This window comes from Pelobates fuscus, chromosome 3, assembly GCF_036172605.1.
Source record: "Pelobates fuscus isolate aPelFus1 chromosome 3, aPelFus1.pri, whole genome shotgun sequence".
In the NCBI taxonomy this organism is placed as follows: Eukaryota; Metazoa; Chordata; class Amphibia; order Anura; family Pelobatidae; genus Pelobates; species Pelobates fuscus.
Genome location: NC_086319.1, coordinates 241,390,749 through 241,417,519, shown reverse-complemented (window position 1 = coordinate 241,417,519; position 26,771 = coordinate 241,390,749). Strand labels below are relative to the sequence as shown.

Below are 26,771 nucleotides of genomic sequence, written 5' to 3'. Positions count from 1 at the left end.
GAGCTTTTTCATTAAGAATTTGGTATTTAAATAAAAATTCCAACTTGAAAAACCATCCAGATTTTATTTAGCATCTGTTGGGAGCCCACTTGTTTTTGTTTAACCAACAATAGTGTAAAGGGTTATTTAGGTTTATTTAGTTGTGTATGTATTTATGTCATATTGCTTAGTGTATGCTACTGCCTCTAGTTATTTTCTTATTTAGGCTCCTTGTATTAGTAAGCATAATTTATTATTATCATGAGTCACTTGTACTTTATGCAATTTTTTTATTTCTATTACTATTACATACCTCCTCTGTTCTGATCTTGCCCCTCCCCCTATCTTTACCCGCCTTGTGCTTAGCTAAAACCAATCTCCTTTCTGTCCTATCTCCATTTTGTATATTTCTGTTTTCCTCCCCCACCACTAGTTTAAAATCTCTTCAAACCTTCTAGCCATTGTGCCCCCCAGCACAGCAGACCCTCTCCAGTTTAGGTGCAATCCATCTCAGCTACAAGATTGTACCCATGCACAAAAATTGTCCCAGTGCTCTAAAAAGCCCAAACCCTACTTTCTATACCATGCCTTTAGCCACCCATTAACCTACCTGATTTCCCGCTGCCTTTGTACTGTAGCAGGTGGCACAGGTAATATTTCTGAAAATACTACCTTGCAGGTCCTTTTTTTCAGTTTACTTCCTAATAACCTAATCTCATTCGTTAGATGCATTCATTTTCCTCTGACTTTGTCATTGGTACCAATCCCATGACACCTGTCCCTCCTCATATTTCATCCACTCCATCAGCAACATGCCGGACTCGAGCACCCAGGAGACTGTAGACTGCCCAGCTGAGACAATCAGAGTGACAGATTACCACCACAACCTGTCTAGCCTGTCTAGTTTAAATGTTTATTCTACTCTTTTACAGGTTTTTATGTGACTAAATCTTAGTTCATCAGCAGATTTAATTCAGAATAAACTGTTTTATATTTAATTTAATATTATTTTTTTTATGTTGAATCTTAATATAATAAGGAAATCTCACCCTTGTGGATCTTGCGCCTTCTGAGATTTCAAGTAAAAAAAATCATTGTAAATCTAAAGTTTTATTAAAAATGTTGCCTAACGTCAATACAATCATATTCTTACAATCATATTCTATACTTTGACCATTACTAAACAATGCTGTAAACTCAAAGTATTGTTTCTATATTAAGTAGGGATGGGAAAAAAAGGTTTTTACTTTTCAGGAACTTTTGCACTGCAAAAATGTGTGTTTCCATCAAAATTATATTAAAAAAAATAAAAGTGCACAGATTTCAACCTAACTACTGTGGACATAGCTTCTTTATTTTGTTAATTAGAACAGACGACGAAAGAATAGCATATGTGCTGGACAATTTGCCTGCAGACAATTTTTTATGTTTTTGTGAAAGATCCCACAGGAAGCAAAAGGTACTGATTTTTACATGTTGCTGCTTCTGGACAGGAAGTTCCACCCATAACTAATGATAAACACTTCTTTTACACAATTACATTTCCGCTTGAGGGGAGTAAAGGTATTAAATTGTCACTTGGTTGAAATTATAGCAGTGCCAGATTTTTTTTTTTTTTTTTTTTACCAACTTTGTCCCTGATTTAGTATTTCTAGATAAGCTTCTCATATTATTTCATATTTTGGGATGAACTTTTAAAAATAAATTTCAAAATATTAACATATTAAAAATATATCATAGAAAATATTTATCAATATATAAAAAAAATTAAAATATTTTAAAATTATATAACGGGTTAACAGGATGTTTACTAAAATGAGAACTGTTGAGAACTCAAAGTGAATTTCAAATTTCAAACATTGTATTGGGTTCTAAAGGTATTTTAAAATAAATAATTTGTGTCTAATATAGTTTCCAGGGAGCTTTGTAACTTCTTTTCAAATATAAATATGTTTAAAAAAAAAAAAAAAAAAAAGCATCTATTTACCTGTATTCCAGAGACATTACTAGCTTCATTGCAACACTTCACCACACCCCATGTGATGTAACAAGTCAGATGACATGGGTCCAATCAAATGCTTCTGATTTAGAAGCATTGCGGATCCTAGGTGCATGTGCATCTCTCTCAGCGATTAGCCAATGAAAATCAATTCATAGAAGCATGAGAAGCTGTGAACGCTTTCATAGAAGCATGAGAAGCAGTGAACGTGACGATGTGTGGTGTGCGCATTCACGAGCGGTGAGCGGATTGTCAGTGCAGCTCACCACTCATTTTTCCTGCAGTTATATAGAGTCTCCACATACACCATTTTGGCCTCATTTCCTATTACCTGAAACTATAGCTTTGGGTGAAAATATAGCTGAACTAGAAAAACTCTCCAAGTCAGCTATGATTCCAGTTCAACTACTTTGGTCTTAAATCTGAATTTCACTTTGAATTAAAATTGACTTCCCGACAATTCTCACTTTAGTGAATAACTCTTTATATCACTTACAAAGTTTAGCTAAAAATATTAAATCAGTTCCCTTATTCTGACATTGTTGTACTACTGTGCTTTGTGCATAACAGTTGTCCAGCTGGTCAAGTTCTTGGTCATTTAATAACCAAAAAGAAGTAAACATAAATACAGTCAGTAAGCCTTAAAATTAGAATGATAATAAACACATCAAAACCCTTCTATTACAACAGTTAATGCAATGGCTATAACTGTGTATATTATTAATATTATAATGTATTATATGAGTTATAAATAATATAATCTCCTTATTCTTTGAGATTTTTGAAACATGCATGTATATCTTTGTCTTTATATTATATTATAATATATTTGATTAACGGAACACTAGTCTTGCTTAATTAAGCATTTCTGGTGTACAGATCATAGATCAGTGACTTAAATCACTTTTGTTTCTGTTTATGCAGCCATAACCATACCTTCCCTGGCTGTGACTCACACTGCCTTAAAAAAAAAAAAAATAGTTTTCATTTTCAATCAGAAGTTTTTATCTCCTGCTCTGTAACTTGATCTTTACTCACACCCAGGAGGCCCGTGCAGGGTCTAGCAGGCTATTTAGTAGGAGATAAGAAATTCTAAATGAAAGTGAATTTGCAAAAAATGAAGTGTAAACATTAGATGACTTTGTACAGGAAGTGTTTAGGAAGACTGTGGAAGTCACAAGCAGGGAGGTGTGACTAGGACTGTATAAACAAATTGATTTAACTCATAATGGCAGATAATTAAGCAGTGAGACTGCAGGGACATGATCTATACAGCAAAACTGCTTCATTAAGCTAAAGTTGTTTTGGTGACTATATTGTCCCTTAATAGGGCATTTGTTTTTATAATTTATTCTTCTGAGTTTGATATGCAAACATATTAAACAAACACTTCTTCCCCCGTAACAACATCCGTTTAATGAAGCTGTTATGGGATCAGGAGTCAAGTTGATCCCGCGGAATCCGACACTTCTTCCTATTCTGTTCCTTTTTTCTGCCAACCGCAGTGATTTTGAATGTTTGCTGGGAAGGAAATAGTATAGCAAAAATGTTGGGCTCTGGGGGATCAACGTCAAAGTTACATATATATAAAACGGTTCCATCTCTCAAGGTAAGGCAGCGCCAGACATTCTTGCCCCCTTAGCAATTTCATTGAGCTAAAGTTATTATGGGGTGGGTGTATTCCTTTAATATGTTTGTATATCAAACTCAGAAAAACAGATGTTTAAAATATTTGCTTTGTAACTTAGTTAGCTCAAGACAGCCAGCTTTCCTGTGCCATGCTCAAAATCCAGGCCAGTTTAAAAATGAAGACTAAGATTCTGGTCTCTTATACTCATCATATATTGTACAAGAGGCTATCCTCTTACTATAACCAGAATATGCAGTTATTTATCATTTTTAGTACATAAAACACAATTTCTTCATTTTTTTGAATAAATATGTATTAAATTACGCCGTCATACTATTCCACAAAAGGTTCTCTCATTTACCCATTTTAAAATGGTTCACATCTAATTGACCAAGGAAATCGGAAATCAAAGGGCCGCCTTGAATTGGCAGAGGCATGGGGATTGCCAGTCATTAAGCCTCGCTTAAGTTTGGTAAATGCAAACATTTGTTTGCATTTACCCTCTTATATTGTAATCCATTTTTTTTTTTTTTTAACTGGGAACTCAGGTGGAGTAATGGTTCACCATATTTCTTTGTGTCCTTAAGAGTCATCAATAGCCCTCTGTAATTTCAAGCTTTTTCTACTCAGTGGGTATTGAATAAATAATTATGTTTATTAAACAAACATCAGCCTATAGTCACCATTTCTATACAACATATGCCACAGCATTAAAACATGCCCCCTAATGGCTGCTCTAATCTAATGTATTAACATTTATGCTCTTAAAGAACTGACTAAGCAATACAAAGGGAACATGCCAATGGGCACAACTTGCTTTGGTGTGTAAGAATGCTAGCATGCACTCATTTTAAAAGGAGTGATATCAATAACCAACACAACATTTTAAGATCCCACATATATTACATCTCATGTATACAAACCTTATTGCATATTTGAGAATAATGACATCACAAATATCCATGTACATATAAATAACAGAGATTTTAGTATCTCCACTACAACAGCCATTAAAGTGTACGCCCATATGCCAAAACCAAGATTGCCCTGTTAGGTGAGTCCTATACTAACAATTTACCTGGCTCCTTTCACAGCCATGTCAAAGTTCTACTACCCTGTGTGTGCTTTTAAGGGTTAATTCGTTTGTATTGGTTCAGAGAAGTATATTTTTATCTCATTAAAAATGTTGCCTTCCAGCTGAAAACAGCATGGTGAATACTAAAAAAATCTGTTATTTAATTGTGCATAGCGCTTTTTTTTTTTGCGATAGCGCTTTTTTTGTTTTGTTTCTATATTTAGGCTGAGAAATATTACATCCATTGTTGCTGTCCAAAAGTAATGGGAGTCTGAGTGCAGGGATTATCTCTGTGTAATTTTAACATCACAAATGTCATTTACGTTCATCAATGAAAAACACATGGAATATAAAAGTCAAGTATAGAATGGGTTAATACTATAGTATAATACAATTGTAGTGTATATTTGAAATCAGCAATGTTAAACTTGTCTACAGTGTTTGTACAGAAGCAAACTTGGAGTTTCTTTGGCAAGCCTGCACGCAGTTCTCCTTGGAAAGCAGCCATTTCTCTGATTACAGAGGCCCAGCCTTCTGCCAGCTTCTCAGAACTACTGAGCCATGGTTTCTTGAGGTCAAGGGCTGCGCGCCTTATCAGCAGGAAAGGAAATACAGAGATCTACTTCTTATGTTGAAATACTATAAATAACTATTTGGGTTTATACATAGAGCAGTTCAATCAATTAGAACTTTCTGCTTTCCTATCAACACATTTCAAAACCCCCAGCAGGTGTTACCTAGTACTTAAGTTGTTTTTTGCCAAGAAAAAAAAAAAAGATATAGAATGTAAGAAACCAACACTGAAAACAGGAAAAAAAATTAAAGGGACAATGGGGCATTAACTAACTGAAGTGGTTATGGTAATAAGACACGGTCTCTGAAATCTTATGCTTCATTTTTTGTCTTTCTGGCAAAACAGAGTTTAAAACAGAACTCAGAGATCCGCCTACAAAACCTGTCAATCAGAGAGTCAGGAATTAACACTTCATAGTTCTCACATACAGTGTGTGCTGACATGGAGGACTTTACAAAGTTTCTTCCTGTCTGCACCTGAAACCTGATTCTCTAAACAGTGCATCAAAGGAAACTTTAACGGTGAGTAATTAAGTGTTCTTGCATAGCAAGACCATTTAATGTTATCTCACATATATATTATTATTATTATTAAGTGTTCTTGCATAGCAAGACCACTTAATGTTATCTCACATATATATTATTCTTCTTATTATAGCCAAATTTACCAATCTAACTCCTCCCACAGTTTTCACACTACATAGACAGTGATATACCGAAACGTGCGGATTGTTCCCAATTGGTGTGCTATTACTTTGTGGAATGTTTCGCCGAATGGTTCTCGAAATATCGTTGTTCTTCTGGCGAAATTGGTCCCATAGGAATGAATGGCAACATGTTCAAAACTAGAGGGGGAGATGTCAAAAGCTGAAAAATCAGGACATGATTTCTAAACTGCCACCACTCCCTCATTTTCAAGCCCACCTACACAAATCAAAACGTTCAGCTATCCCTGCTGCCACTAGAAATGTCCACGGCTAAGCCATAGTCCTGATAGTTTTCACAATATGACCATTTGTTTGCAACTCAAGCCTTCCATTGACATTCATTGAAACTTCACTCAAGCCAGCTCAAACTTGAAGGGCAATTTCTAAACTACGACTGTGCCTTCATTGTTAATATCTCAGAGACATACTATGCATCCAAATGTAGGTCTTCGCTGTAGGATTTATAGTTTTTAAAATACGACCGTTTGAAGATGGCAACCGCCAAAATACTCTGACCTGTGCCAGGCTGCAGCAGCAAGTGATGTCATAGACAGGGCCTTTTGTACACCTGCTAATGTTTTTATAACTGTATGTTTTAATGTAACTGTGAAGCACTTTGGGCAACAACGTTGCAATTAAATGTGCTATATAAATAAATAATAACAGTTACTGAACCCACTCCAGTTGTAGACTACTGGTGGAGGCAAGAACACTTCACACAATTTCCCCAGAAATTGTAGCTTTTCTATTTGAATTTATATGCTTTTCTTGCAGTATTTTCTAATTCATTATCTATACAACACATCATAAATGTGTTATATTGACACTGTAGTTTCCCTTTGATAGAAACTCCTGTTAGACTCCCAATAATTAGAAAGGTTACATCTGTAATGGCACAAGTGTGAGGCCTTTGAGAAGATGTACTTACTGGACATCCGTTTTCAGCTTTTATTAATTTAACTGTGTGAGTGAAGAGAGCTGTAAATATTCCCTGGTCTGCTCAAACTCAAGGAATCTCTGCTTGTTATTTTTTCTTTTAACCTCTGGTACAATATACATATGCAATGTGTACCTTAACAAAGTAAATAACGAGGACAGCAATCAGACTTTACCCATGTTGATGGTTATATGAAAGAAATAATAATCCTCAGTTATACAAACCAAGCCCATAAAAATCCCCAATTATTCAAACCAAGAAACAGAATCCCAAGTTAAAGGAACACTCCAAGCATCAGATGTCCTAACTTATACACCTCCCAACTTTAGGGGGAATGGGATCGGAACCGGGTGGACAGGCCCTCGGGGGTGGTAGTGATGAAACTTGTGTTCTTTGCGATGCCAAAAATTGGAGGACTTTTTTCATTGACTGAGAGCATTAGCTGAGCACTCTCAGCAAATGAATACGTTCCTGAATCAACTGATATCTGGTTTCTCCCCTGCTGGAGATAATAGAAAGCAGAGCTAGAGTCCAGGTAAGTGTCAAACTGTGGACCTATCAAATACGAAAATTGACTTTCTGAAATACATACTAAACCATAGTCTGTCAGTTATAAAATCTAGCTCTCCGCAGTAATATTTCATATTATTTATTACTATGATTTATATTAATAGTATGTGTTTATTTAGAGCTATGGAGATATCTCACCGATCTCTCTGTCCCGTGTTGTTTTATAATGTGTAACACCATGAGCAGTCTATCGGAGCTGGAGCGTGACTAAATGCTGCCTTTGCACGGACAGCCTGTATTTATTGCACATCACCATGGAAATGTTTTTGCAACATTATGACCCTATTCCTTATTACGTAAAATAAAATACACCTACTTTCCAAAAATTAACCAATTTGCAATTACATTGTTATTTTAATGCTTTAAAATTATCCAAAATCCAAGTAGCCAATTATATGTTTGGGTATATGGGGATTTTATGTTGTTTTTTTTTTTAAAGTAAACCTAATTAAAGATATCCAAGGGCATTGGGTTATGAGTCATTTTAAGGGATTTGCATTGTTCTTTTAACATCCTCTTAGTTCCCATTCCAAATAATTAGCTTGTTTAAGATATAAACAGTGTAACACAAAAACAAAAACAATCTGGAACATGTTATGTTATCCAGTGCGTAATCAGTGCTTTGTACATTTCTTTAATCGTTATGACTCAAGATTATAATAGTAAACAATGGTGGACAGCCATCTGCACTCATGAGAAGAACAAAGGAACTCCCAAACTGCAGACTTCCGATAAAAATTAAGCAGACCAGCAATGACAAAGTAAACAAGATTTAAAAAAATGTAAATGTAGACTCTCTGAAAAATAAATATTGTTTATAATTGTGTGGACTGTATTGCAGAGTAATTGTAGAAGAAGAAATGTGTGTTAATGTATTTGTCAGTGTACACTTCTATACATGTACTATGCAATAACCATGCACCACATAGTCACTTATTTATTGCACATTATGTATTCTGGCCCTCATTGTCTATCCATAGTAATTCACAAACCGAGGATACCACACTCACACTTGGGAATCCAGGTGCTTATCAGGGCCGTGGTTGGCAAAACTCAGCTTAGTAGATAAAATAAATTAAGCCAAGGCACTCAGGATTGGTTCAGGAAGGCAGGTTTATTGTAACAAAAACTGCAACGTTTTGGCCTACATAGAGGCCTTTATCAAGTTGATAAAGGCCTCTGTGTAGGTCGAAATAATGCAGTTACCTAATTTATTTTATCTCATTGTCTATCCAGGCAGGAACTTTCACGTCATGACCATCCAGTGGTGACAATAGAAAAAGGTGAAGGTTCTAGAATGGCCATTACAGTCTCCTGACCTTAATATTATTATGATTATTATTTTATTATTTATATAGTGCCTGCAAATTCCATAGCGCTGTACAATGGGTGAACTAACAGACACGTAATTGTAACCAGACAAATGGATGCACAGGAACAGAGGGGTTGAGGGCCCTGCTCAATGAGCTTCCATGCTAGGGAGAGTGGGGTATAGTGACACAAAAGGTATAAGTAGAGGTATTGAAATAGGTTGCTAGAAAAGTATTAGGTTATTTTTGACAGTTGCAGGAGAGGAGTCATGGGGGGATGTGAGGGGGGGGGGGGGGGTGAAAACCCGCTAACAGTTTAAATTATATGCTTTCCTGAAGAAGTGTGTTTTCAAAGATTTTTTGAAGGAGTGGAGACTGGGTGAAAGTCTAACGGAGAAGGGAAGGGAGTTCCACAGAAAAGGTGCAACCCTGGAGAAGTCTTGGAGGCGAGCATCAGATGTGGGAGTACAGATAGAGGATAGATGGAGGGTCCTCAACAGGACATATTTGTGTATTAGAGAGGATAGGTAGGTTGAAGCAGCATTATGTAGGGACATGTAAACTATCACCAGAATCTTAAATTGAGCCCTATATCTAACTGGAAGCCAATGTACGGACTGACAGAGGGGGGAGGTGGTGGCGGATAGGAAAATGAGCCTTGCCGCCGCATTCATTATAGATTTAAGTGGTGCAATCTAGGAACACGTAAGACCAGTGAGAAGGGGATTGCAGTAGTCAAGGCGAGAAAGAACAACAGCATGTTAAATAGGGGAGCATGCGGGCTATATTATTGAGATGGAATTGGCAGGATTTGGCGATCGACTGGACATGAGGGGTTAAGGAGAGGTTGGACTCGTATAGAACACCTAGGCAGCGAGCCTGTGAGGTAGAGGTGATGGTGGCGTTGTTGACTTGGAAGGAGACAGACACGAAAGTAGCAACAGATGAGGGAGGAAAGACCAGAAGTTCTGTTTTGGACAGGTTGAGTTTAAGGAAGTGAGCAGCCATCCAGTTGGAAATCGCAAAGAGGCAGTCAGAGACACGAGTCAAGATGGGCAGAGAGAGTTTAGGAGAGTGTCATCTGCATATAAATAATAATGAAAGCCAAAGGAGCTGATGAGATTACCAAGGGAGGCATTATAGATGGAGAACAGTAGGGGACCAAGGACAGAACCTTGGGGAATGCCAACAGAGAGGGTTTGAGGAGATGAAGCAGAGCCAGAGAACACTGAAAAAACGCTGGGAGAGGTAGGAGGAGCACCAGGAGAGGGCAGTTTCTCGTAGACCGAGATTACGGAGAATGAGCAGAAGCTGTTGATGATTAACAGTGTCAAAGGCAGCAGAAAGATCAAGGAGAATTTTGCTAAGACGAATGGGCAGCTATACCACCTGCAAGAATTAGGGACCTCATAGACAACCATTACAAAAGACTGCTTGCTGTCATTGATGCTAAAAGGGGCAATACACAGTATTAGGAACAAAGGGTATGCAGACTTTTGAACAGGGGTAATTTCCTTTTTTACTTTGTTGCTCTGCTGCCGTGTTTTGTTCTATGATTGTGCCATTCTGTTATAATCTACAGTTTAATATGAATCACGTAAGAAATAAAAGAAATGTGTTTTGCCTGCGTACATTTCTTTAAAGATGGTACATATATTACCAATTCTCCAAGTGTATGCAAACTTTTGAGCACAACTGTACTTGGCATCTACCATACTGGACCACCAACCAAAACCCTCCTGAAAGATTCTCCATCATTGGTAAGGATTGGAATCAATGACTAATGAACCATGCAGTACACAGAGATGGTACACGAAGGGTCAACTTAATCAGTTCATAAAGGGCATATATGAAACGTGTTCATAAAAATTCTAGACAATGCTGCTCCTTGTTTTAAAGAAAACAATTGAGAACATTGAATCTCATCTTATTTCTGTGCTCATAACATTTCAAGGGCTGGAGTCAAGTATCAAACAATTCTTCTCACCTGTTTAATTTTGGTGCCCACCATGGATGCACTGCTATCAATCACAAACACCACATTTTTGGGAAGAGGAGGCAAATCTGTTGGTGCAAAGTAATGCACAAAGTATCCATTTAATACCTAAAACAAGAGAAACACACTTTAAAATCTGGAACATATAAACTTAAATTAAAAAATGCAATATGACGGTGAAATGCCAGTGCTGTAAATTGCAACAAACATACAGGAATAAGAAGCCCTATAGCTTGCATTATCTCACAAAACACACAGTATATATCTTAAAACCTAATAATCTATGATAAAAAATAATTAAAAGTCACTTGAAAAAAATAAACAAAGTTTACAAATGTTATGAGTTATAACAGCAAATTTGACTAAAGTTTGAATGCAACCACCAAGAACCACACTATATCCATAGGCGGGGATTGTTCCGCCCAGGCGTTCAAGCTGGAGCTACAATTTTAGCTCCAGGAAATTGTGAGTGTATTTCCTTTGTTTTATTCTATTTATTTGGACAGTGACATACTACACTATATATTCTCCCCTTTTTTCTATTTCTCCCTGCTTTTATATATATATTTTTAAGGACAGACTTAGGCCTGCACCACTCCTTGTACTTTCATCTGTTTGTGGACAGGACGAGAGACCCTGGCTCCGGTGATTTAGCTGCCGTTTGGACTGTTATTGCTTAGTGCTGAATACCCTTTCGCTTTTTCTAAAGTTTGAATGATTTTGAATTAAAAGCTAAATTTTTATTTTAATCACATGACCAAATTGGAAAAACTAACCAAGTCTGTTATATTTTCAATTTGGATATTTTTCCATGACATTTAAAAATCACTCTGAATGCCAGACAGCTGAGAATTCAGTTAATAACCCTTTATGAACCAATACTATGTAACTACCTTTGTTCAATGCTGCTGAACAGTTCATATTATAAGCTTTACACATTCAGCATCATTAGTTGTCTTTTTAACTTTTTTTATCCCAGGCTTTACAAATTATTATATAAATTATAAATATAAATAACTGTACCATGAGATGACTTAAGTTATCTAACGTGGCATCTATTAATGTATAGAAATTTTAAAGTTCACCACTCCCTATAATATTTCACAATATACTTAAATGTATAAAATTATATTTTTTGGAACTGCAGATCTGAAGATGAAAAGCATGTGTTCCATTTTATTTAAAAAAAAATTGAAACAATAAATCCCAGAATATCCATGACATTAGTCTTCCAGTGTATATATTTTAAAGTAATTATGCATGTCATAAATTCTGTGAAAAGAAAAGAGAGATTTAAACTTTTTTTTTTCCATTCTTTATTTATGACGTGCATGAGAGTTACAGGTATTCTCGCTATACTACAACAGCAAAAGCAAGATAAGTGTTATCATTAAACTTAACAGTGTAGGCATATAGGCAGAACTGCGCACATTTTTATTTATTTATTTTTTCAAATCAAGTGTGGTGCACATTTAAAACATAGTTACAGTATAATAACCAAGCGAGGCACTACCTGCACAATTTTTGTATTTGATAAATCAGGCCAGTCAGAAATGTCTAGATCATATTAACATTCTACAATTGACGACTCAAGAAGGAACTCTAGAGAAAATAAGAAAAAAAAAAAACCAGTAGGTCGTTGCAAGAGGTAAAGACCACTGGGCGCCCAGTAGCAGCCATAATTAGGTGGTTGATTAGGACACTATATAGAGTTACAGCATATGCGGTTCTTGAAGAGTATACTGGATCAGTTAAAATACAAAATCTAACTTTTGAAAGCAAATAAGATAAGCATTGCTGTATAATTGAACAGGAGCCAAATCAATCAATGCCCACAGAGGGAGGGGTACTAACCCCATAGAACATGAGTCCATGCAAAATAATTAGGGCACCCTCCCTGGTCCCAGCCACCGTACACCCCTGCACCATGCACCCTGAGGTCTGATAATCTCAACATCTTGCCCCCCCAAATAAAGGGAAACTATAGTCACCACAACAACTACAGCTTATTCTAGTTTTTTTGGTGAGTATAGTATGTCCTTGTAGCCCTTTTCAGAAAAAAAGGCAGTGTTTACATTGCTCCCTAGGGACATTACTAGTGGCCTCTTCTCAGATGGACACTTTGCGTGGAGACGCTGAACTTTCCCCATAGAGATGCATTGATTTAATGTATCTCTATGAGGAGATGCTGATTGGCCAAGCTGGTGTTTGGCCCCTACCCCTGCCCCACCTCTTTGACGATCTCAGCCAATCTGATGCTTTTCCTTTGAAGACCTGCACAGCGCGTGAAATAAGGTATGTTTTATTACATTTTAAGGAGGGGAAGGGGAGAAAAGCACCTAAACAGTGGTTTTAACACTATAGGGTCAGGAATACACATTTCTATTCCTAACCCTTTAGTGTTCCTTTAGGATCCCCCTAATGCAATATGCCCCAATGCTAACCCCAAACAACTATTCCTAAGCCTACAACACAATATCATTGCAGCAACGGGTACACTGAATTAAATAGGGACAGTAACGATGCTGCAGTGTACCTAGCACAGCAATGACCCTTGTTATTACATATGGCACTATAATGACACATAGGTCATTTTAATGCAGCAACATTTTATTGGCTTGTTTTGTTTTTTATATCAACATTTATAAGTGAACATTTTTCAATTTAGAATTTCTTTGTTATAACAATGATACCTGGATATCGCCAATGCTGAGCTCTCTTTTGACATCATAGCGAACAACAAAATCACCAAAACTGCCTTTCTGAGCAATCTTTGCTTGGATAATAACTGATGGATTAAATGATATGTTTGCAAATTTCTCTGTTTGGTTGATCATTGTTGAGGGAGGTGGGGAGATCATATCTGTCAAAGAAATATAGAATATGTCAGATGCTGACTATGGATTTTGTAGAGGTGTCAGAAATTGTTAGCATTTTCAGCAAAATAATGATTTCAACACACTTATATTCTTTTCTATATCATACCAGAAAATAAAAATAATGCAGTTATCATAGAAATCACGATAATCTCAAAATCCTCTAAAACCTGAAATAATAAACTCTGAGTGAGTCATTCATTTTCAATCCCCTGTTGAAAATTGACGACAGATCTTTGCTGATTGAGGCTATGAGCTAGTTATGAAATCACACTGTTTGATAGATATGTTTACATGTCAGTATGCAGTACTGTATATTTAGAAATGTTTTAGAGACAATCACATCTGTACTACAAATGCCGTTATTGGATTTTACATTTCTGTTATTCAGTAGTGGCTCATGAGAGTTAAAGATAGTGACTCTACCCACCCACAGAATATGACAACAATTGGACATTTTTTAAATGGTTGTTGTAGCCATATGTTGTAGGCAAGCCCTTTAGGATGTTCAGGAACTGATGGCCCAGTGCAAATCCAATTTGTGTCAGGATGCCTGTGAGAGCAAACAAAGTATGTCTGTGGGGTCCAGAAAATGTATTTCTTTTTTTTTTATTATTATTTTTTAATGACTAAAAACTGTGATATTATTAGTGGCTCCATCACTAGCATCAATGATGGGGTGGTTGAAAAAACTGAAGAACAAACCATAGTAGACTCGTCAATTTTTTTTTCTAACGCACTCATTACTTTAACATGACAATAGACTTTATTTTTATTTTTTATTGCACCTGCCCATTAAAACCGAAATTATGAATGTGATATTGTTCAAATATCCTAGACTGTGATAATCTCTAATTTATACTTATTATGATATTGATATAAATCGCATGAGAATTCTACAGTCATCTTAGCATCTAAATATGGCAATAAATGTGTCCATGAAGTGTTGGACCAATAGAATGAATTATCTTATTCCTATATTTTGATAAATGTATCATGTGTAAATGAAGATCAGTAATACACATCTTATTTTAATACATGTTTTAAATAAATGACAAGCTTGGTTCTATTCTGTTGGAATTTTGCAAAAGGTCTGTTTTGTCACCTGTTTCTTACCATACTATTAGGTCAAACTTCACGACTGTAGCCATGAAAGGGGTAGAGAGAGGTAATATTCTGACTGCACTAGAAGAATTATTTGCAGGCAGCAACAAAAGCCTACAATAATCTGTATAATACTTATGTAATTTACTTTTTAGGTATTGCTGAACCCAAATCTGTGTATGAAATAGCTTTTTTTTATCCTGTCTTTATGTTCTAGCTATGCATGTCATGTTTCAAATACATGTTATTCTCTTGTGCTCTCCATTTTAAGGTCACCTCCTCCCAGTTAGTTCAGTTTTCCAAAATATTTACTGGGATGAGCAAATACAAACATAATCAAATGGAGATTGTGATGTAGGCTGTTTGAAAGCACAGCCATGATAATATTTTTCCCAGGCATCTGAATTTACAATTGCTACACATATTAGTAAAATGTTCCAGTTCTTTCCGTGATGGACTTTACACACAGTTGTTAAATAAAATGCATTACTTGAGAGCAGCTCTTAAATCCTATTGCCAAGTTTTCAAGCCATTGCTTTCATTATTTAAAGACATACTGAAAAAGAGTTTATAGTGGCGACTGTGTTTCCAGATATTTTTGTATTCACAAATCACAAATCTCTGTCCTTGATTTAATGAAACATTTGATGCATGATATGATCAATTTTACCTCTTTAAACAAAAATAGATTTAATGATTGCTTGTAATTTTCAACAGTGAAACAGATTTCGATGTTTATACATACAAGAGCTATCTACGAAAGGACAGTTTGAAGTTCCTTTGCATGTATAAATATATATATGCACTAATTCAGCAGAAGTTATAAATACAGTACTGCATATATATTTATAATGCAGGATATATTCATTTCAAATGATAACTGATTATTTGCTTATTCTATTTGCAGTTAACCTAACCATATATAGTAGAACTATGTGATTCCTAGCATACATTGGCCAAAACACACAGACTAAGAGCCGGATTACCCATTAGGAGACCAAGGTGGCTGCTTAGGGCCCGGACTCAGAGAAAGTCTCTGAGCAGGTCCTCCCAAAGCAGGCTGGGATGCTTCAAGTCCTGCTCACCTTCCACTGGACCACCAGAGAAGTTAAGCTGGGGTAGGGGGCAAAACTTATACACAAACTAAACATTCAGCCACACAAAGACTTCCCTAAATGCACACACACACAATTCAGCCACAACACAACAACACTGCCTAGGGCCCTGTGCAACCTTAATCCTGCCCTGTATAAACTACAAATATGTCAGCATAACAACAAATCACTGTGTTTTCAACTGTATTACCAATCCTAAAATAATTTTGCCAGTATATTTAATAAAAAAAAAACTAAAAATATATCAAGAAAAAAAACAAAAAAAAATAGTCAGTACAGTCCATTCAATGAAATAGATGTAGCTCTTTTGACAATACTTTTGACTTTTTATACTGTTGTAAAGCTGTGTGTTTTGAATACTGCCGAAATAATAAAGTTTGTGAACCCCAAACTGATATAGTTAATTAATGGTTCACACAGAAAATTGCTTACAGGTTCAAAATGAAGAGTGTCTATTTCATTTATATCACTACCCATAGGATGCCGGTGTTATTTTATTTAGTAGAACCAATATTGTATTTACACACGGTTCCCTAGATGCTGTAGTATCTTAAAACCAATAAGATCCATTGTTTTATTTCGGATTGGGATCAGTCAATGCTGACAAGTAGTAACGTTTTGACTTTTGCATAGTTGAATTGGGCTAGGTTTATCATCTTCAGGAAACAAATACTTTGGGATAGGTTATACATTATGTCTGTTAATTGTGTAGCAGCTGGATGCTTAAACAGAACCATGCTTCCTCATCAGCTTCCTTTAAATAAACACAACATTTTACTGCAGCTTTATTACTTTGGTTACTTAAACAAAATAAATGATCTGCAGTTTTTTATTTACTTAATATGGTAAAATATTAAAAGTAGTTGGTAAACTCAGAAAGCTAATCCTATTACTGATGCTCAATAAATTCTCACATACTCTCATGGGACCTTTTCCCGGCTATATTAACCCCTGTTTAAGAAATGTGAAGGAAAATATATTGTAGTTTTATCTTTCAGCCCATGATACCATTAACTTCATGGAAAAAAAAGTTTTCCATAAAGATCCACATAAACAAGATGTATTTACTTAATAGAGCTTTTCTTGTAAGAAATCTAAAGTTATTTATTCCCCGCCCCCAACACAAAAAAAGAAAGAAAGAAAGAAAAAAAAACTATGCCTTTTTTTCCATCACCAAGGCGAAGTTCTCCCTTCAGCTGGATCCTCCTTGACTGAGGTCACTCCTCCTGAACAGATAGTGAGGGAAGTCAGGGAGGGTGGACTGATGGAAGGACAAAGGCAGCACGAAGGTGGACTGTGCTGCCATTGTTTGTCTGGTGCCAACAAGCTGTGCAGAACAATACTTGTTTAGCCGGTTAACTGGGATTTTCTGTTTGCAACACTCCGCTACAACCAACTTAGTCCACACCTACTCCAGTGGGTTCATGTTCTCTACCCATACCTAATGCAAGAGTGTGCATAAACAAGGGGTTTAGAGCATCCTTTCAGATTTATAATGGCACACATCAGGGCTGCCCCTTGACACCTTTGTTTTTTGTCCTTGCCCTCCAACCCTTCCTGAATATCATTCGCTGTAATACTGACATCTCCATACTTCGGATGAGAAGGGACACTATAAACTGGCAGTATAGGCAGATGACTTTCTCTTTGATGTCACTAATCCAAACATCTCCTTACCAAAAATTATGAAAGAATTTGAACGTTATGGTTTGCTATCTAATCTACGCATAAATTATTCCAGAACCAGCATCCTAAAAGTTAACATACAAGACAGACTTGCCATCCAGATCTGTCGATCTTTTCCATTCTGTTGGGCTACTGCTTTCATCAAATACTTCAGAAATCATACCCCATTGTACAGCGGGAACATTCAACCTATCAAGAACTGTTTCTATAGGGAGCTGGAGGATTGGGTGCTGCCACACATATCATGGCTTGGATGCATAGAGGTTGTAAAAATTAATATCCTCCCATGCCTGCTGTGCCTATTTGAAAGGCTCCATATAACTATAATGATGTTTTTTTCCCCAATCTCTTCAAAAGTTGCTGATTTAATATATTTGGAGAAAAAAAATTAACTGAAGACTCAGGGAGGCTTAGCAGTCCAAGTCCTAATAAACTTTATTACCAGGCAACTCTTTTTCTTTATGTTGTGGAATTAGCAAAGGATGGGGTTCACAAGCAGTGGAAGGTGACAGTGGATCTTCAGATGGGAAGACCACTACCAGCACTGGTGTGGCTAGACAAATCTGTGAGTACACCATTAGCATCCCCACATCCCTTTACTACTCTAAACATTTGGCAAACAATTGCCTTTAAACTAGATGTGTCCTCCTTCCCATCCCTGGTGAACAATCCTGCCTTCCCCCCAGGATCAAATCTCTGGGTCTCTAGCCAGATGAATGGGCAAAGACTCCTATGGGCAGAAGACAAGGTAATCCCACTGCAAACATTGCTAGGGTCGGATACTATTGCCAGATACAGGTGTTTTTGAGCAAAGTCCAACAGCGACACCTCCTTAGCTAGGGTCTCACAGCATTTGAAGACCCTCTATAAATCAGGAACTCGTACCTAAACACTACCTTTTAAAGCCTGTATAAACCCAGTTATGCCAGGTATCTGTTTTTACCACTTGAGAAAGCCCTAAGGGGAGAAACGCGTTGTGGTTTTTATGCTGTTGTTAAAATAAAGTATTTTGGCTACCTCACTACCTGCCTTTTAGCCATATATTTTTAGAATGTATTATTATTTATTTTATACTTTTATCTGACATCTGGACCCATCACGTACTGTGGACAACCAAAGAAATCCTTGGTGTGGTTTATACCACCAAGGCTTGATACATGGAGCAGTTAGTCTGCTTACTCTATTTTGTGAGTTACCATCATTCTACTGTGTACCAAAACCAGAGGGATATCCTGCAAGTGGGGATTGTATACCACTGCATGCTGTTTTATCTAGAGCCGGTTATAGCTCTACCATTTGTGAGTGGACATCTTATCTAAGTGTCTTTTGTCCTACCACATACTACCATATTGCACTATTGGTTTGCCTCTGTTTTTGCTTCCTTTTCATCTTCTGCTATTAAGCGAAGCTACAAAGAAAGTCCCATACCAGGACTAGAAGATCTATTGCCACCTTTGAGACTGTGCCGTACCATTTGTATTTTTTATTCTTTTAAGTTTTGTTGTGGACTTTTTTTATATCCTGTACTTTTTTTATATCCTGTGGTTTTTTTTTATTGCTCTTATTGTTCATATTATTATATACTATTGTGTTTGAAGTATTTTTCTTGGCCCTACCTGTATATTGTTGTTTGACTACCTTTTAACAATAAAGAAGATCCCCACAACCCCCCTTTATGGGGAAGTGAAAGGACTCACTAGGCATGACCCTTGCAAATGTGCAGTGGCAAACGATTTACGACATCACGCATATATAGCCTATATTGCGCATATATATTGCTTATTGCTCATTATAAAGCAATATTCGGGCAAAAAAAACATATAATCTATAGAGCCTGTGGTACAGAAGTCTGCAAACATTGAAAGTGTTTCACCCCTCCTGCACTAGTAGTTGTGGTGGTCTTAGAATGCAGAGTGTATGGCCGTGCATATATAGAGGAAATCCCAGAAGAGGAAATTAGCACTCTGCCCGGTTGCGTGCACAATGTATCAGGCTAAGATTTTTAATAGTATTGCCTCTCGCTCTGCACTGTGGGATAAATCCACCTGATTATCATGAATCAATGTGGGGAGTTGTGGTTGTGGTTGTAGCCTCTTAGAAAGGATTTTTTGTAATAGTTTAATGTCAGTGTTAAGAAAGGTGGTAGTTAATATCAGGCGGTAATTCACAGAGTGCTCTAAGTCCTTGCTCGCCCTAGGGATGATCATTATCATCAGTATTTGATAAACATAATTAATCCCAGCACTTTGCAACATATAGACAGTATTTAGCTGTATAACGCGTGTACTGCTATGAGCAGCAATAAGGCTCAGTCAGGTATACAGATCTGGTGCAAAGTATTCGTGCTTTGGCATTTAGTTATGAGGTCAGGGGATAACCTTTGGCCAAAAGAAGTTCATGATATTGTATCTTGGCCCTATTACTGGTGGTTACATAGGAGTTCCAGGGATGCTCAAGAATATAGTGTGAATCTATTGTACAGTGCTCAGTACAATGTATCCCTTTCCTTCTCCAAGAAATCTAAACAAGCCCAGCAGATATGATGTGCAAACAAATAATAATAGAATATAACTATATACAGAGACATTATAAAAAATATTCTAGCTCCCAGTTCTTTTTGAATTGGAGACAAAAATGATTCAGTTCATATAGGTTTTCATAAATGTGGACCTGCAAAGGATGCTTATTCTTACCAAGAAAACCCCTTGTTTTTAAAAGCCAACTGACAGGGGAAAGCGTTAAAATTAAGGATTATATCACCTGCATTACCACGCATGTAATTTACCTTTTAACATGTAATAATAATAAGAACATACATATACTGCTGCATCAGGCAAGGAGCACTCCAACATAGTACAGACCAGGAAACAAGGGACTTATTTGTGGAAAGACTAATCTGAACATTAAAGTTCAAGTTCAAAAAGATAAAATGCAAGAAGCAGACTTATCTCAACAAACATCAAAATACAAATGCAGAAATATAAATCCTGCGCTCACTCCCAGGGCCGGACTGGCCCACCGGGATACCGGGAAATTTCCCGGTGGGCCGTCAGCACCTGGGGCCGGGCAGACACCTGGGTCTGCTGGCGGCCTCTGGGGGTCTGGTACTGGTGGCCGCCTGGGGAGGTCTGCTGGCGGCCGCTGGGGGTCTGGTACTGTCGGCCGCTGGGGGTCTGGTACTGGCGGCCGCTGGGGGTCTGGTACTGGCGGCCGCTGGGGGTCTGGTACTGGCGGCCGCTGGGGGTCTGGTACTGGCGGCCGCTGGGGGTCTGGTACTGGCGGCCGCTGGGGGTCTGGTACTGGCGGCCGCTGGGGGAGATCTGCTGGCGGCCGCTGGGGGAGCAGGCTGTTCTGTCTCTGCTCTCCCGCCCCAGCGTGCCGCTTAATGAGACCGCGGCCAGAATATGACGTCATATTCTGGCGCCGGTCTCATGCAGCAGCGCGCGAGGGCGGGGGAGCAGAGACAGAACAGCCTGCTCCCCCAGCGGCCGCCAGCAGATCTCCCCCAGCGGCCGCCAGTACCAGACCCCCAGCGGCCGCCAGTACCAGACCCCCAGCGGCCGCCAGCAGACCCCCAGCGGCCGCCAGTACCAGACCCCCAGCGGCCGCCAGACTCCAGCACAAGTTCCCCAGCGGCCACCAGCACAGACAGCCGTCTGCACTGCACGACCCCCTGGCAGGTAGTAATGTGTTATGTTGTGTCTGTCTGTATGGTGTGTGTGTCTGTATGTTGTGTCTGTATGGTGTGTGTGTGTCTGTCTGTGTCATGGTGTCTGTCTGTATGGTGTGTGTGTGTGTCTGTCTGTATGGTGTGTGTGTCTGTGTGTGTGTGTCTGTGTCATGGTGTTTGTCTGTATGGTGTGTGTGTCTGTCTGTCATGGTGTGTGTGTCTGTCCGTCATGGTGTGTGTGTCTGTCCGTCATGGTGTGTGTGTCTGTCCGTCATGGTGTGTGTCTGTCTGTCCGTCATGGGGTGTGTGTCTGTCTGTCCGTCATGGGGTGTGTGTCTGTCTGTCCGTCATGGGGTGTGTGTCTGTCTGTCCGTCATGGGGTGTGTGTCTGTCTATGTCATGGGGTGTGTATCATGGTATATGTGTGTGTGTCATGGTGTGTGTGTGTGTGTGTGTGTGTGTGTGTGTCTGTCTGTGTCATGGTGTGTGTGCGTCTGTCTGTGTCATGGTGTGTGCGTCTGTCTGTGTCATGGTGTGTGTGTCATGGTATATGTGTGTGTCATGGTATATATATATATGTGTGTATTAAAAAGAAAACTGGAGATTTCAATTATAAACTAAAATAAAATGACCTGCTGCTGAAATTAATCTCTTAAAACTTCATATATATGAAGTTTTAAGAGATTAATTTGAGCAGCAGGTCATTTTATTTTAGTTTATAATTGAAATCTCCAGTTTTCTTTTTAATATATATATATATATATATATATATATATATATATATATATATAAACACGGTTTGTATTTAGATCATTGATGCATTCAAGTTTGAAGTTTTACTTAACAATAAAAACTAAATACAGTTAAAAAAAAAATGAACTAGGCATTCTGTGTTCCACTGACGTCTAAGAGACCCAGTTACGTGTCAGACTGCTCAAATACAGGTTGTCTCTTAACAGTGGAATGGGGACAGGTCACTCCTGGTACTATAGTCACTACAGCAGACTGAAGTGATTATGGTGCTTAGTATCTCTTTAATCTCCAACCCTTGCCTAATTGGTCTGGTCCCAAGTGGTCAACCCCCATTGTGATTAGTGGTCAACAACACTCCAAAAAAACACATATGCCCTTAATATACACACACACACACACACACAAAAACAATTCTATCTTGTACTGAATCATAAAATAGAGAGTAATACAGACTCTTATATTAATCATATAAGATACTTATATTAGTCATGGTATATGTGTGTGTGTGTCATGGTGTGTCTGTCTGTCTGTGTCATGGTGTGTGTGTGGGTCAGTCTGTGTCATGGCCTGTGATGGTGTGTGTGTGTGTGTCATGGTATATGTGTGTTTCTGTGTCTGTCATGGTGTATATGTGTGTTTAAAAATAGTGTTTTTGCTCACCTTTTTTTCCCCCACGCAGCGTGCTGGTCTCCCCTCGACTGGCCCTGCCTCTATGGCTAAGATCATCAAGCTTGATGATCTCAGCCAATCCAATGCTTTGCCATAGGATTGGCTGCAAAACGCTACACCAATCAGCATCTCCTCATAGAGATGCATTGAATCAATGTATCTCTATGGGGAACGTTCAGCGCCTCCAGAGTGTGGAGGCCCTGAATGTAGGTGCACTGACACAGGAAGCACCTCTAGTGACCGTTTGAGTGACGGTCACTAGCGGTGTCACTTTGAAGCAATGTAAACACTGCCTTTTCTCGGAAAAGTTAGTGTTTACGTTGAAAAGCCTGTAGAGACATGCTATAGATACCAGTACCACGACATTAAGCTGTGTGTGTGTGTGTGCACGTCTGCTAGTGAGTGAGCGAGCTTGCTTGCATGTGTGTGCCTGCTAGTGAGTAAGCTTGTGTTTTTATGTCAGTGAGCTGATGTATATCAGTGAGATTCTTTGTCTATGAAGGTGTGTATCAATGAGCTTGTGTGTGTCATTGAGATGTCAGTGTCTGCATGTGGGTATGCTTACTGTATAATTATATATATATATATTACTCAATCATCTGTCATCTGGGGTGGTAAGACATAGCCTTACATATGACATGCGACAATATATTGCGCAGTGACTTATGGGGCTGGCATAACATTTTTTTCCAGGGCTGCTTTGTATCCCCAGTCCGGCCCTGCTCACTCCCATCACTGGGCGGCAGCAATGACTACAGTACACATCAGCCCCAATATATAGTAAAAACCAAAGAAAAACAAGTTACCTGCGCTCCCTCCTCAAAATACCTCTATAGTGGACTGCCTAACCAAATACATGAAACCATGACCAGCATTTTGAGAAAAAGGAATCCTGAAACTGTACAAAATTTCTCAATCTGTAATCTTGTTAACAAGTCCTTACCACTCTGTGGGAGATTTTCCTGACTGATTTAGTTGATTATGATAGGAAACAATATAACCACTAGTACACACATATAATTCTTCAACCTGATAACCGTCGTGCTATTTTATGCTTGGATGGTAATTATGTTTGGATGGTAAGTACTAAGCACTAGCTATCGCTAATAGCTTCTCTCTTTATTCTTTCTTTTTTATCCCTACCTCTCTCTATGTTATTGTGCCAGTAATCTAACCAGTTTCCAGTGTTTTCACTATCAGAAAGAACTCCCAAGTGAAACAAACCTTTAAATAGTATGTTTCTTTTTCTTTTAAAAATGTATCACAGAGAAGTTACGATACACAGCATCTTAAAGGCAGGTACCCTCAATCGCAACCCCAACCACATTATCTAACCACATCCTCACAACAATACTCAATGGTAATGTGCAGCCTTGTTTACAGTGTTCTATGTAATGTCAACTTGTTTGTGTCAGATTGCTTTATGACTGTACAATTTTCATATAATTCATTAAAATAGGTACAAAGCATCAACACTGTCTACTGCACTGTAGTGTGTACACCATACAACTGTTAATACTACAGGATTAATTTATCGTTAAACGGACACCATACAGCTTATAATGGTTCTACCTATCTAACTGGTGAGTGTGAGCTATGAAACTATCTAGTAAATAGTATTTTAGCAATACCTATAACAATCCAAACTTCTTTAAGATACCTCAAATTAAATTTCCTGTCTCCAGTTTCTTTCCTGTGTTTAGACTGATAATGTGGTTAAATAAACCACTGTGGTAACTTTTTCCGGATTGTATTTTTTAATGTGAAGCTTCACTTCCCCTCTGTATGGATAAACAGATAACAAACATATTACTTCAATGATAAAGAAAGAGAGTTGTCATAGTGCAGTTTCTGCAGCTAGTGATACCTGTCCTTGGCCCAACATCAAAGGTCTTCTTAAATGGTTGTTTGTGAACTTTGAAAACCTCACAATTGTGTTATTGTTATAGGTAAATTCAGTCATTCAGAGTACGGTAGTAATTCAACAATCTTTCATTCATTGCCAGGCAAACAATTAAGGTAAACTTTTAAATACCTGAATATTGTGCAAAATTACATGTAACTTTTTAAATCCCTTTTTACTTAATAATTTTAACCCCTCATGAGTAGTTCAACCATACATCCTAATTCATTTACTAGCCTAATTAGTATTAAAGGTATAGTAGTGTCTGGAGGAGATATTTGCTGTAGTACATGGGGGAATAGGGGCTGTGATGTGTGGAAGGATAGGAGCTGCTGTGGGCAGGAACTAGAGCAGGAAGGTCAGGACCATAAACATAGAATACATAGACGCCGCATTCTGTGCTGAGCGGCGAGAAATGCGGCAGCCATCTTGGACCGGTCGCCGCTCTACTGAAGCTATTGAGGATCCCTTGGAAAGCCCATCTCACTAAAGGTAAGTGAAGGACCTGGGGCACTTATAGCCCTTAATACCCCTACCCCTACCCCATGTCATTAATGCCCCTACCCCTACCCCATGTCATTAATGCCCCTACCCCTAATCCTTAATACCCCTACACACACAGTGTTAATACCCCTATCCCAGCACACCTAGTTCTTAATACCCCTACCCCTATGGTGTTAATACCCCTGTGCTGGGAAAGGGGTATTAAGAACTAGGTGTGCTGGGATAGGGGTATTAACACTGTGTGTAGGGGTATTAAGGATTAGGGGTAGGGGCATTAATGACATGGGGTAGGGGTATTAAGGATTAGGGGTACTAAGGGGTAGGGGTATTAAGGATTAGGGGTAGGGGTATTAAGTGCCCCAAGTCCTTCACTTACCTTTAGTGAGATGGACTTTCTAAGTGTTCTTCAATAGCTTCAGTAGAGCGGGACCGGTCCAAGATGGTGCCCGCATTTCTCGCCGCTCAGCACAGAATTCCATAGACGTGTGGCGTCTATGTATTCTATGTCTATGGTCAGGTCTGCTGGGGAGTCTGGGAGAACAGCAGTGGAAGTCACGCCCCTTCCTCCTGAGAAGGAGCCGGACGACTTCACTGGCTGTTGTGTACTGTCTGGGGTGCTGTAAGAGGTAGATAGACACTGTGTTGGGGGATAAGGGATATGTTGGGGGAAGGGCAGTAGTAAGGGATTGAAACTGTAAAGGGCCTGAGCTGGAGGGTTTATGGCTGAGATGAGGTAATTAGGTCTGTGGTAAGTGGAATAGAGGCAGTGATGGTGTTTAAGAGCTGTGTTTGGGGCTGTGATAGAGGGGCTGTGCTGGGGATAGGAGCAGTAGTGGGGGGATAGGGGCAGTAATGGGGGGGGGGGGGAGTATAATTGTCATGATCTGCTCTGCTCTGTTCTGATGTCTGGACTTGGCTTCTGGTATCCAGTACTCTTGTTTCAATTCTTGTTTGGTTTTTCTTGGTTTTTGGTTTTCTATTCTATGTCTGGTTTTCTTTATGCTGGGATTTCTGGGTTCATTCCTATAGTCCGTCCCTGGATTTCCCAGTCTCCAGGTTTCCTTTAAATGTTTGTTTTATGTTGCCACACCCGTTTGTTTTCCATCATTCCTTTCTGTTTCAGAGACCTGCAGGCAGCTGCTCAAAGCTTCTGCCCTTTCTTGCAGGTAAGTGCTATATATGTCTACTTAGGATGTTTTAGCATACTTTAGGCAGTGTAGGACCTGCCAGATATGGGGTACATTGGCGTTGTTGGCAGGCTTATGCAATGTATGATCATATAGTGTGACTAAATCCCCATGATTTTCACATGTAGTACTTAGTTATTTCTCCTCTTGTTTTGCCTATGTTATCCTGTCTTGTTTTAGTTTGTATACCCAGTCCATGTACAGTCCTGTCCAGTCATGCCCATGTTATGTTCATGTTTTCCTCATGTCTTGTGTATATGTTCTGGGTTTAGCTTACTATCTTTCTCTGGTTCTGGGTTCTATTAGTTCTGTCTTGTTTTCATGTTTGGTGCCTATCTCTAGTCTTGCCTTGTTTCTAGTACTGGATACAATCTTGCTGCAGAGCCTCCCTATTCAGCTCCTGGGAGGTCTGCTTATTTTCCAAGCTCCTAGTATCCGCTGAAGCTGATTCAGGGTCTTGGTATGTGGCTGCACAAACGTTGGTGCTCAACACCAGGGAGCGTGCGGTTACCCTGCACCAGACCCTGA

The 26,771-nt window shown here is 38.6% G+C and overlaps 1 protein-coding gene across 1 annotated transcript in view; it reads right to left on the bottom strand.

The window, feature by feature from the left end:
* The window catches only part of ITIH5 (inter-alpha-trypsin inhibitor heavy chain 5), a 122,566-nt gene that overhangs the window by 27,637 nt on the left and 68,158 nt on the right, over nucleotides 1-26,771 (bottom strand). Inside the window, exons 6-7 of the mRNA XM_063448279.1 lie at nucleotides 13,470-13,639; nucleotides 10,768-10,884 (exon numbers count right to left, since the gene is read on the bottom strand). Of these exons, the coding sequence (XP_063304349.1) occupies nucleotides 10,768-10,884; nucleotides 13,470-13,639 (287 nt within the window). The remainder of the gene's footprint in view (nucleotides 1-10,767; nucleotides 10,885-13,469; nucleotides 13,640-26,771) is intronic.